The 11,809-nt window shown below is 43.1% G+C and overlaps 1 protein-coding gene across 2 annotated transcripts; it reads left to right on the top strand.

Moving 5' to 3' along the window:
• The first annotated feature begins 980 nt into the window (after positions 1-980).
• Positions 981-11,408, top strand: LOC118664446 (rho GTPase-activating protein 20-like). Of its 2 annotated transcripts, XM_036324551.1 has the most exons (5): positions 981-1,136; positions 4,777-4,886; positions 7,068-7,257; positions 8,339-8,453; positions 9,443-11,408. In XM_036324551.1, exons 2-5 carry the CDS (start codon positions 4,843-4,845, stop codon positions 11,317-11,319), a joined length of 2,226 nt encoding a protein of 741 aa, XP_036180444.1. In that variant the 5' UTR covers positions 981-1,136; positions 4,777-4,842; the 3' UTR covers positions 11,320-11,408. The 2 variants fall into 2 exon arrangements, with proteins under 2 accessions (XP_036180444.1, XP_036180443.1); XM_036324550.1 differs by lacking the exons at positions 981-1,136; positions 4,777-4,886; positions 8,339-8,453 and having other exon boundaries at positions 7,122-7,257.
• The last annotated feature ends 401 nt before the right edge of the window (positions 11,409-11,809 follow it).

Genomic DNA, 11,809 nt, shown 5'->3' with positions numbered 1-11,809 from the left:
ACCTACCCTCCGACTGGCCTGCTTGCCCCCAATTGTCCTCCCCCACCAGCCTGCTCGCCCCCAAATGCCCTCCCCCACCAGCCTGCTTGCCACCAAATGCCCTCCCCTGCTGGCCTGATTGCCCCTAACTGCCTCTGTCTCGGCCCCGCCACCATGAATTTGTCTGGAAGTTTGTCCGGAAGGTCTCCTGGAAGGTCTCCTGGTCTAATTAGCATATTACCCTTTTATTAGTATGGATTGCGCATCTGTAAGTACCAGACACTAGCCTCACTACTCTATCAATTCCCCCTGCACAACAGAATTTGGGGGTAGTCATCATCATCATCCCTACCTTACAAATTTATTTTAAAGCCTCAAGTTTATCGTAGATCACACAGTAAATATGTGCTATAATTAGGTTTCAAATCCCATGGGTTGCTTGTCTCCAACACCCATTGTTTTCCTGCCGTGAAGGCAGAGGACATACAGCTTGAAAGAAACCAAAATGAAATATGGCCAGAATGGACTGGGATGGAGAAAGCCTCATGGGGGGGAAGAAGGAAGTAAATACAGGAAGTAGAATGAAGTATGGAGATGCATTAAAAGAAAGACAAGCAAGTGGAGAATGAGTTTGACAATAATATTTCCATATTTGGGGAAAAGAGTTTGTATTGGACAGTAATGGGGAGAGAGTAGTGAGATAGAAGAGACCAGGTGACAGAGACCTTGAAGCAAAGAAATCTGAGTTTAAAGTGGCCATTGGTTCATTGAAACAAGACCGTCTCCTTAAAGCAAGTGTTTGAGGTAAAATGGTTTTTAGATGTTGGATAAAGAGAACAACAGAGATTTAGAGATACCAAAAAATACGTTGACTAATTCCTCCAGCAGTCCATCCGGCCAGATCCCCAGAGCCGTCCCCTCATCCACCCTCGCCTCTGGCAGAGAGAGATCGCTGGTATGTGTAAAGTGCCTTTTTCCCCTTTGCTTCCCCATAGGATATTCTTTTTTTCCTTAATCAAAACGGACCCCTCACAAATGGCATCTTCAGACAGTGCGCCAATGTGAAATTGTGCAAAGAGCTGAAGGAGAAACTGGACGCGGGAGCAGACGTGCCCCTGGACACTGAATCCATTTTCGTGATAGCGTCTGTTCTGAAGGTAGGAGTTCTCCCTCCCTCCATCACCCCACAGTGCACCTCTGGAGGAACAACTGGTTCCTTTCATTTTGACCTCATTCCCTTCTGCAAAGAGCCATAATAGATTAGAACCTAAAAGGTGTTAAAAAAAAAAGAATACTTCACAAAGTCAAGATTGTCCTTTAGAAGCCACGGCCCATGAATGGCTTGGCATGTCATGTCAGACGTACTTTTTAAGTTTTTCTATCCCACACCACTCTTCTCATCATGACTTCTGCTACCTCGTGCAAATAATTATATGTAAATTAAGTTAAATTTAAAATAATCAAAGCACATAGAGCACATTTACCAAAACAAACATCCTAGCTATGATGACTTCCTCACAATCTCACTACCTTCCTAAAAAATGCAATTCTCTCAAAAATATATTTATTAAACTTTGAAAATGAAGCTTACTATCCCAAACAAGCATCTGCCTAACAACTGACACAAACATTGCTTTCTGAGGCCCCTGAAACTTCCATTCATTGATGCAGTCATAGAACCTTCCTTGTCCCTAATGCCTTTTAAAGTGACAGTGGGGCAAGGAGTGGCTCTGGACTCGGCCTCCTTTTATAAAAACCTTTCCTGACATTTTTACGGTTCTCACCCCCACCCCATGGTTACTTAAGTCACATCCACATTTGGCTTAGAGCACTTCTAAAATGTTTTCCTCCCACATTCTTGAAAATACCTCACATTTTTGGAAAATGTAGAGTCAAAACCAGCTTTTAGCAGAGCTTTTGACCTTAGGGGTAGCTTCTGCAGACGTGCCTCAGGCTTCCGTCTCCCAGTTGGGTGGGAAGCACCAGGCCAGGGCAGAGACAAGGCCCAGCCGCATTCTGGGGCAGGAGCATGAAAACCAAGTTAAGGAAAACATGGTGAAGAAGACTCTCGCACAACCTACTCCTACCCTGTGGGGTGGGGAACTGCTTACAGAATCCTACTTCATGAATTAATGCACCGTCAGATGATTCTTGGTAAATGGGCCATGTCTGCTCTTAACCCTGCTGTAGGCTGTGCAGTAAAGAACACTCCGAAGAACTGAGGAGCTGGAGCCAGGCTCATCCAATCTGTATTGCACAGGGTGCAATTACTATGATTACACTTCAGCCCTGGAATACAATAAATATATGCATGGTGTGTGCAGTCAGATATATGTCAGGGAGATATATACTAGTATACACACACAATTACTTTTTCTTTTTTACTCATTTAATTGGGCTTTCTCCCATCTCTAAATTTAAGAAGCTAAAGCCTTTGTTTTAGGACATTTTCTCTACCGTGCTATTCTTCACAGCACACACTTCTTAAGATTTTGTGCTAAATTATTGAGGCTATTACAAGAGTTTGACTACATTCCAAATTGGAGAAGTATTACTTGTACAAAAATAAGCAAAGGACAAAATTAATCCAAATGATTGAAAAGTCTGGTTAAATAGGTTACAAGTAGTTGACATTCTATAATCATATTACTGCATTTTACTCTCATTTCTTCTAAGTGGCTGCAGGAAAGGACATACTTTTTGCCAAAAGTTAAAGTTTTTGAGCTTTTGTTTTGTTTCTTGTTTTTAAGTCTATTTGGAAGTGCTACTTTAGGTTTCCTTTAATGTTTTACTTCTGCTGGTTCTGTTTAAGTATAAGCTCAACTCTTCAAACTATAATTGAAAGAAAATTGCTTGAGATGCTGTAACTTTGATCCAACAGACCTTTGAGGGAAAGTTCATTTTTAGCCCTGCAGGAATCTCATCTCCGATGAGCCTGGTAGTCCTGCTGGTGACCAGGGCTCTGGCTGGGGAGGGCAGGAGACTCAGCTGAGTGCTGGGAGGCGGTGATTGTAATTCAGGACCAGCTCTCATAACCTTTCTCAGCTGCGATGGCGGTTGTATTTCATAACTTGTTATTCCAGCTGTGGAGAGTTCATTGAGATGTTACGACCTATTATCTTTCAAGTGTAGGTTTAAGATTTAATGATGCTTTTCTTCAAGACAGATCATAAGCATGTGTTCCACTGAGATTTAAAAAGAGTGCTATTGTCATGTCCCACTTAGAAATAACAGATTTTGCCTCTTTGAATCTGACTTAAAGTAGGTGCAGCAACTAAAATTAGCTTGGAATTATGAAAATTCAATACCTTTACCCAAAAAGAGGTAACTTTTGTCAAGACACATCTGAGTCACAAGTGTCCAGGTACATTTCTACTGGAAGATGTAATAGAACAGAGAAACATAGTATGATAGAATAGGAAGAATCAGTCCTCTTCCTGCTTATTCGCCACTCTTTTAAAAAATTGTATTGTGATAGGAGACATGACTACAAAGAGGTTTTTAAAGTTACCTTGGAATCTCAATTATACTTAGTTGGCCTTCCCTTGTCCCTCACTAATATTTGTCCGTATGCAAATAGCAACAGCTCAGTAATAACCACCACTCTGTATGGGGCTGTGCTTGGCATTGAAGTGTACAAGTAGAGAGTGAGGGTCCGCCCCTGCCCTGGAGGACTCATGAGCTGCTGGGGGAGAGACACACATAATCAGCTAACTATAACAGTGAGGTGTCACAGCCTTCATATCAGTAATATAAGCATGATATATAAGTAACAAGTTGTGTTGTCTTTTGTAAAGTTGCTAATTTGGTTTCCCAGCAATATTTAAATTGCTCAATTGCATCTTTCACCTCTTTCCATGAACTTGCAGAATGATAGCCAACCGTGGGTACAGTGCTTAGACGTGAAACTGAGTTTTCTCTGCCTAAAGTTTACTGAGGTAGATATCAGACTTTGCAAGCTTAGCTTTGTGAATGCCATGCCAAAAGCAACAGAGAGAATTGGCTTAAGACAGAAATGAACATAGGACCAGAACCAAATTTAGTTTATTTTTAAGCTCTTTCTAAAAAAAGGCCAAACAACAAACATCCTTGGCCATAAGTATATGCATTATGATCTGGTCTCACCACACCAGCCCCACCAATGGTTCAGCAGAACAGAGTCTGGAAGGCCAGAGTGGAGAATGTGCTGGGCACATGTTAATCAGTGTACACCACGCACGGGGTGCCTCGCCAGGCTCCCAGAGCCCAGTCACTGCCTGGAATGCTGTTTCTCCCCAAGTACTGAGAGCCCTTCCATGGGGAAATAGAAGGGAGAAACTCTGTCTCTAGATGGGAACTGCTCAGCAATTCCGCTGGAATATAACGTTTGAAAATAGCAGGGACTCTGTTTTATTCACTGCTCTGTCCCTAGTACCTGGTACATATGAGTAAATATGTATAGAATGATTGGATGCTGATTACATTAGGAGAGGGGAAAGGGGGATTTAGGATGACTTGCCAGGCCCTGTCACATGCTAGTGTGCTAAAATGTAAACAAACAGGCGCTTTCACCCAAAGAGGTTGTCCTGTATCTTTCCCGTCACAACCCAGACTCCGGTTGCTCCTCTGGTTTTTGCTAGAAAAATAGCCAGAGCATGTATTTCTACATGTGCACATTAGTGGAGAGTTGGCACCAAGAACTGTGTGTTCCAAAGAAGAGAAGGCTTAACTCTTTTCAACAAAATGTTTTATACTCACTCCAGTACATGTTTAGCATGAAATAATGATTTAAAGTATTTGTTTTTCCCTCTCTCTCAGGATTTTCTACGACATATTCCCACAAGTGTTTTCTCATCAGATCTCTATGATCAATGGGTCTGTGTAATGGAGCAAGGAAATGATGAAGAGAGAATAATTACAATTCAAAGGTAACTATTCTAATTTGGTCACATCTCAAAAATACTTTTTAAAAAACGTATGTTTTATAAGCTCATCTCGTGAAGTAATGTTATCCATGGGGACCAGTTAAAAACAGATTTATGCTAGACGCTGTCATTGTTATGATTGTTCTCTCCCTAATCTTAGTAACATGGCACACTTGACCCTTGTACACCTTCTATATGTCCAAATCTGAGAGGAGTTGACAAAAGCCTACTATAAACCCAATTTATGATCTTAATTTTGGTAAATATTTAGCCAGACAACCCCTTATATATCTCATTCGCCAATTGAATTCACACAGAGAAAATTTCCTCCCACAAGGGACTCACAGTCTGTTAGAGTTCACAGGTAAAGCCAGAATTACAATTGCAATTCAGTATAATCTGTGCTATAAAAGAGATACGTGGAGGAGGGCATTGTGGGAGCACTGCAGAGAGGCAGGTGGCTCTGGAAAAACATCAAGGAAAAAGGGAGTTGCACAGATGCAGTCTGATCCCAAGGCGTGCATCATCTGTACTCAGGCAAAGGAAGCTGCTGGCAGAAATAACGCCCCCCTCCCCATCCCCTCCATATTCCCTGCATTATAAGGGAGCAAGAAAGAAGTGTCCATCAAAAAAGCAATACTTCCAGTTCTTTGAAAATCCAAAAATCCCAATACCATTTTTTGTATATGCTTCTTGAATACAGTTTTTTTCTCAAACAATTTTAAAACATAAGTTATTATCTACATCCTGCTATTGATAGACATCCCTTGTCTGTAGAAAAACATGGTACAACTGTTGGAGACAGAAAGCGAAACCTTGTCACAAAATACTCTCTGCTTCCATTATGGTTTGGTGGAAACCATCCAGAGATAGTGAAGATTAGATTCTGTGCTTATGGCTCATTGTCTAAAACTTTACACCTTACTGTTAAGGATGATTTCCTTAAAAAAAAGGTAACACTATGACTCTCATACAAATATAAAATGAACACATGTAAAAGATTTCATTTAAATCATTAATTAATGAGAGAACTGATAAGATATTGCAACCAGTTCAAAGGAGATTTCAAACTACCACAACTTATGTAGTTGAATCAGAAAAGAATTTATAAATAGATACAAAACTGGCTTCCTCTACTGAGGCATTGAGGGGTAGTGAGAGAGCACAAATAAATCATTTGTCTCTTGACCAGGCAGAATTTTCGATTCTATGAGCAAGTCTTAGGTGCACCAGTAACTGTCATCAATAACTTAGAGTTTGTAGGGTTAACTCAAAGGCTTAAGGCCCCCGTAAAACCAGGTAACCCAGGGAGTGTGCTAGACAGTGTCTCGCTTTCCACTGAGCACACTCAGTAACCTTTTGGTCTGTTTCAATATCTTTCATCATTTGTCCCTATAAACTACACTCATTGTGAGTTCATTGTACTGAAGAAATGCCTCTGTTGTTTTTGCAACAGGAATCAGACTAATTTTCTCCTCTTGGTTGCAGATTCTGTTTTAAAAAGGCAACAACCGTGATATCAGCATATAAGTTTTCTGGATGGTAGTAAATATCATTTTCAGTGAATGATCATTTAAAAACCTCTTATCATTTACAAAAGGAGAATAGTAGGAAATAGACTATCATAAGCTTGACTTACATGTGAAAGTGATACCAGTGAGATGAGACTCGGGACAGACTGACTTTGGAAGCTAGTGAACAGAGCCCAAGCTCTCAGAATGCACTAGGCAGCCTTAATAGCTCAAGTCTGGGCTCCCACCAAGAGGTACACTTGGGAACAAAGGAGCACTTTAAGTTTAATGGTTGTTGAGTTTCATCAGAAAGATTTTGTGGGGTTTTGGTGGAGAATATTCTGAAATGTTACAGGATTAAACTAAAATACATTACATTAGTTTCAGGTAAATATTTTGGGAGCATTTTTAGGGAGCCATTTTTGTGCAATTTTTAAATTTTCATTGAGTTGTGAAGACAGTGTACAAAACAAATAGCCCAATCCCCAGCCTTGTTTTCTCCCCTCCTGTACAGGCAGTGCTCACTTTGCATGGTACCATGTTAACTGAAACTCCTGCAGGTCTGGACTGTTTTGCTTTGCATGAGGAATTCATGGAAAGTGAGGGTTGCCTGTTTATACAAATAGTTTATGAAATGTCTTGCTTAAAGAGTGCATTTGTTTCCTGTCTTCAGGCTGTTGGACCAGCTTCCGAGAGCCAATATTGTTCTTCTAAGGTACCTTTTTGGGGTACTACACAACATTGAGCAACACTCCTCATCCAATCAGATGAACGCGTTTAATTTAGCGGTGTGTATCGCTCCGAGCATTCTTTGGTCTTCTACTACCTACAGCCCAGAATTAGAAGGCGAATTTACAAAAAAGGTAATGAAGTTTTTCATGTTTATGCCCTGGGAGACTGAGTCCCCATTTTGAACCCAAAATTCAGGGTATTAATTCTGAAAGACATTTTCTTAAAAGAACATACACTTGGGTTCATTCATTGTTTTTTCCTATCCTGGTAGACGATAGAAAAGTGGTTTCTGACGCAGAAAAGTGCTAGCAGTTGGCTTAGTTCTCTTTTCCCTTGAAAGAGGCAAAAAACTGTGACTGACTTCAACCACAGTATGATAAGCACTTGATTTGAGAAAACAAACAAGAACTTTGAAGTTAGACAAGCCAGGGTTCAAGTCTCAGCCCCACACGTGCCAGAAGTACACTCCTGGGCAAAATGAGTTACACTGATCCAGCTTCTCCTCGGGAAAGTGGTGGTGGTGATAACACCTCGCTCATAAGGCGGTCACTTGAAACCACACCCCTGAGGTGCCTGGCGCACCCACCATTCTGCTTGCTCCTCGGCTCAGCTGTTGGGGCAGGGAAACTACAGCCAGACTCCACAACAGCTCCGTGGAGGCAGAAAGCTCCCTGGTGCAGTCTCACCTCTTCTGCCAGAGCCTTCCATTAGGGAGCCTGCGGGAAGGAAGTGCCTAGGGAGAGACCAGTGGGGCAAAATGCAAGTTTTCTCTCCAGCTGTCTGTCTCCTTCACAGTCAACCCATAGAAGACGCCCTCTTCCCAGACCCATGACAACTGCCTCATACATAAGAAATACACTTCATATGTCTGTCTAGTGATGCTTTACGGGCTTTAATCACAACGTATATTTCTTCACCCCAAACACTGTGGAGAATATATAAAACTACCCTAATTTTAAAGACAGAACCATTGGGATGACAATGTTAGCATTAAGCCAAGGCCACAAATAATAACTTTAGTCCACTGATTAAAATGTATTTCTATCCCTAAATTTCTAGGGGAAACTCTTCGTATACTTTTAAAACAGACATGATTTTTTCCCCCTCAGGATTCTTTTGCATTTTTGTTGAAATCAGCACTCATATATTAAGTATGGTTTATAGATATGCTGTATGGAAAGTGGCACTTCAATTTTGTCCCTTTTTGTACAGGTTACTCTGCTTATTCAATTTGTGATTGAAAATTGCTGTAGAATATTTGGAGAAGAAATCACTTCCCTCTTTGGAGAGGTGTCAGTGAGGTGTGACATTAGAGAGAATACCTCAGGTATTGTGACTAATTGGATTGTTTTCCTGTGAGAAACAGACACGTGTCTGTGAAGGTGGTGGGACAGTGGTTGTCCTGGATCCCACAGCAGCTCCAGTGAAGGGAGCCACTGGCCTGGGTCAGTGGGCCTCGGGCTTCTTCCTTAGAAGGCCTGCTGGGGTTCACGTGGATAAGATGAGATCCCCAACTTCAGGAACCTGTTAGCACTTGATGGTGTTAATCGTTTTTGTAAACAGAACTTTACAAGGAATGCTAATACACATCATAAGACTGGCGTTAAACCTGGAGCAGAAGGCCCGGAGGCCGCAGAAGCGGCCGGGCTTTTTCTCTCTCCCCTTCCTCTGCGTCCCTAGGACACTCAGGATGCTGGTGACTCTAAAACCGTTTCTAAGCAACAGCATCCAGACTGTGAAGTCCTGTACCACCAATGACCTTTGGTCAATTATTCTCTGCCACTGAACATAGATTCTGTATCTATAAAATACGGATACCCATAATCCTAACTTTTATGGTTGTTTTAAAGATTAAATAAATAATGGATATTAAAGAACTCTATCAAAGAGAAGTTGACAGGGTTAGTAAATGGTTGCCCTGAGAGTGAATTCCGTGTATTCACCAGCAAGCCACGCAAGAAGGCAGTCTCATTCGGAATCCAGGTGTACTTGGCATTGATTCCTTTATTTTTTTGTATCATTTCTCGGTATTATGACATGTCTCTTTGCTTTGAGGAAATCTTACTTAGGGAAAGCCCATTTCTTTAGGAATTGAGATAAATCTAGTACACCCAAACAATTTTATTTTGTATTCTGCACTGACAAATTGAGAGATTGTGATTAATTGTGATTAAAAATTGAGGATTTTTCCTTAAGTATAGAAATTTGAAAAATCTACATGAAAAGAGAATTAAACTAAGCATCACAGGTTTTGCCGTTTTAGGCAGCATGCACTTGGAGTATTTAACAAGGTTATCATGCTTTGATTTCCCGCAGATATCTCTTGCTTACAAATGACCGACTCCTCCTATGACAGCTTGGAAAACGAGCTGAATGAGGACGTTGACGCTCCGTGCAGTGACCTGGTGACAACCCTCGGCCAGGGGAGCAGAAGCATGGACTCCGTCCTCACCCTCATTGACTGTGACCCCGACCAGCCCGAGCTGGAAGGTCTTTTAATCCTGAGCGACTTTGACTCAGACAATCCTAAACATGAAGACATTCAAATGGAAGGGCCTCTCGAATCCAAGCCGGTGACTGTCCCAGGACTGTACGGAGAGGCCAGCCTGCAGGACCATGGCGGGGCCCCGTCTGGCGCCGCCACACCCAGCTACCTGACCACGGCTGCAGCAGATGCTCCGAAAAGCCCGCGGCGACAGCGGCGCTGCTCCGAGCCCAGCATCGACTATCGAGATGCAAAGCTGTCCTCTTTCCGGGAGTTTTGCCAGAAAAAGCTGCGCAAGTCCAGCTGTGATGCAATTCTCTCACAGAAAGGTGAGGACCATCTGAAGCAAAGCGAACCCCCACAGGAGGAGGGTAAGATGTATTTTAAACAGGCTCTAGTCACAGGCACCGATATCAAGAAAAATGCCTCAAATAAAAATGCTAAGAAGAAGGGCTTCTTTGGTATGGAAGGAAGTCACGTGAAGCGCCCCCCGCCCTCAAAGCCAGTGGCCATTTCTGTGGCATCTTGCAATTACATGTCCTCACATGATTGTCCCAGGAGCCAGCCCTTGGATGCAGACACACCTGGACACGCCCCGCCACACGCAGCAGATGCCCCCAAGAGTTCCAAGAGGCACCGGCGCTGCTCAGAAACCAGCATCGACGACCAGCGCTCCAAGCTGAGCTACCTCAGGGGCATTTTCTCAAGGAAACACAACAACACCAGCTATGAAGTACGCCCCTGGTCTGGAGAGGAGCAGTATCTCCAGCAGCACAAGTCTTTACAATTGGAGGGCCAGAAGCTCATTAACCAGAGCTTGGTCATGGGGATCGAGGTGGGCAAGAGCGGTGCCACCGACCAGAACCCCGAGAAGCTTTTACCCTCAAAATTAAGCACCTGCCCCAGGACGAGCTGTTCTAGCTTGTCCTCCCCAGGCACCTCCCCATCTGGCTCCTCAGTGAGCTCCCAGGATAGTGCTTTCTCTCAGATTTCAGAGCATTCCGTGTTTACACCCAACGAAACGTCCTCCCCAGTAGATTGCACTTTTCAGGCCCCAAGCCAGCAGGGAGAACCGTCCGACTCCAGCAGCTCCAGACTCGCTTCTGGAGTGCCTGGTCCCGCCTCTGAGCAGGCCAGCAGCCGCCCGGCTTATTCAAAAAAGGACACCTTAGAGCGGCATTCACAGATGCATTCTGTGACCCTTCATCCCAGCACATGGTTAAGAAATGGTATGGCCAGCTTGAAGAACTGGTCCCTCAAAAACAAAGCCAGGGCAGCCAGAGCAGAGGGAAAGAAAATATCTTCTCTGCCAGGGCCCGCAGAGCCACCTCCCCATGCTTCTGGGGCTCCAGAAGCCAACCCACAGCAAGAGACACAGAAAGACAAGCCCCCGACGGTACCTGCAGGACTTGCAGCTGCGCTGATAGCCCAGCGGGACACCTCCGATCCCAGCCATGTCTCCGAGCCATGTGGTAGCTCTCCACCCAGCCCAGTGGACGGCACATTGGAGCTTTGTCTGAAGTCACAGGAGGAAGAAGAGAGTAGCAGGCCGTGCTCTCCTGGCACCCCGCCGTGTGCAATATCCTTGCCCTGCTCTTTGGTTATAGATGATGAGTCCGGCCCAGACTCAGGGCCTGCAGCAGTGTGTGATGTTGAGGACAAACATTCAACCAAAGACATTTTACCACAAGAAGAACCTGATGTCTAGAAGAACAGGAAGAACAGAAAGTGGCCTAATAACATCAAGACAATATTCATTATGACCCCTTTGTGTAAAGTACCTGGAATAGGTAGCATAAAGATAATTATTGCTAATACTTAGTACAATAAAATAATTCTCTTTACTAAGACCATGTGGCAAGAAGTTTTACTACAATTTTAGAGATACTAGAAGAGTTAGAGAAAGTATCTTCTTTTTTTTTCTTTTTTTTAACTTTATTGAATTTATTAGGCAACATTGGTAAATAAAATTATATAGGTTTCAGGTGTACAATTATATAATACATCATCAGGCTATTGTATTGTGTGTTCACCACTCAAAGTCAAGTCTCCTTCCATCACCATTTATCTCCCTTTGCCCTCTCCTATCACTCCCCACCCCCTTTCCCTCTGGTAATCACCATACAGTTGTCTGTGTCTATGAGGGTTCTTTGTTGTTTGTTTTTTCTTTTTTGGGGGGGTGGGGTACTTAATCCCTT

Source organism: Myotis myotis, unplaced genomic scaffold (genome assembly GCF_014108235.1).
Source record: "Myotis myotis isolate mMyoMyo1 unplaced genomic scaffold, mMyoMyo1.p scaffold_m19_p_10, whole genome shotgun sequence".
In the NCBI taxonomy this organism is placed as follows: Eukaryota; Metazoa; Chordata; class Mammalia; order Chiroptera; family Vespertilionidae; genus Myotis; species Myotis myotis.
The sequence above is the reverse complement of the archived record's forward strand: the minus strand, read 5'-3'. Positions and strand labels throughout refer to the sequence as shown.

Bases quoted from the DNA above. Each gene is read 5' to 3' on its own strand.
- LOC118664446 (XM_036324551.1), top strand. From the start codon at position 4,843: ATGGAGCAAGGAAATGATGAAGAGAGAATAATTACAATTCAAAG. The intron at 4,887-7,067 runs GTAACTATTCTA...TCCTGTCTTCAG, and splicing joins AGAATAATTACAATTCAAAG to GCTGTTGGACCAGCTTCCGA. The intron at 8,454-9,442 runs GTATTGTGACTA...GATTTCCCGCAG, and splicing joins CATTAGAGAGAATACCTCAG to ATATCTCTTGCTTACAAATG.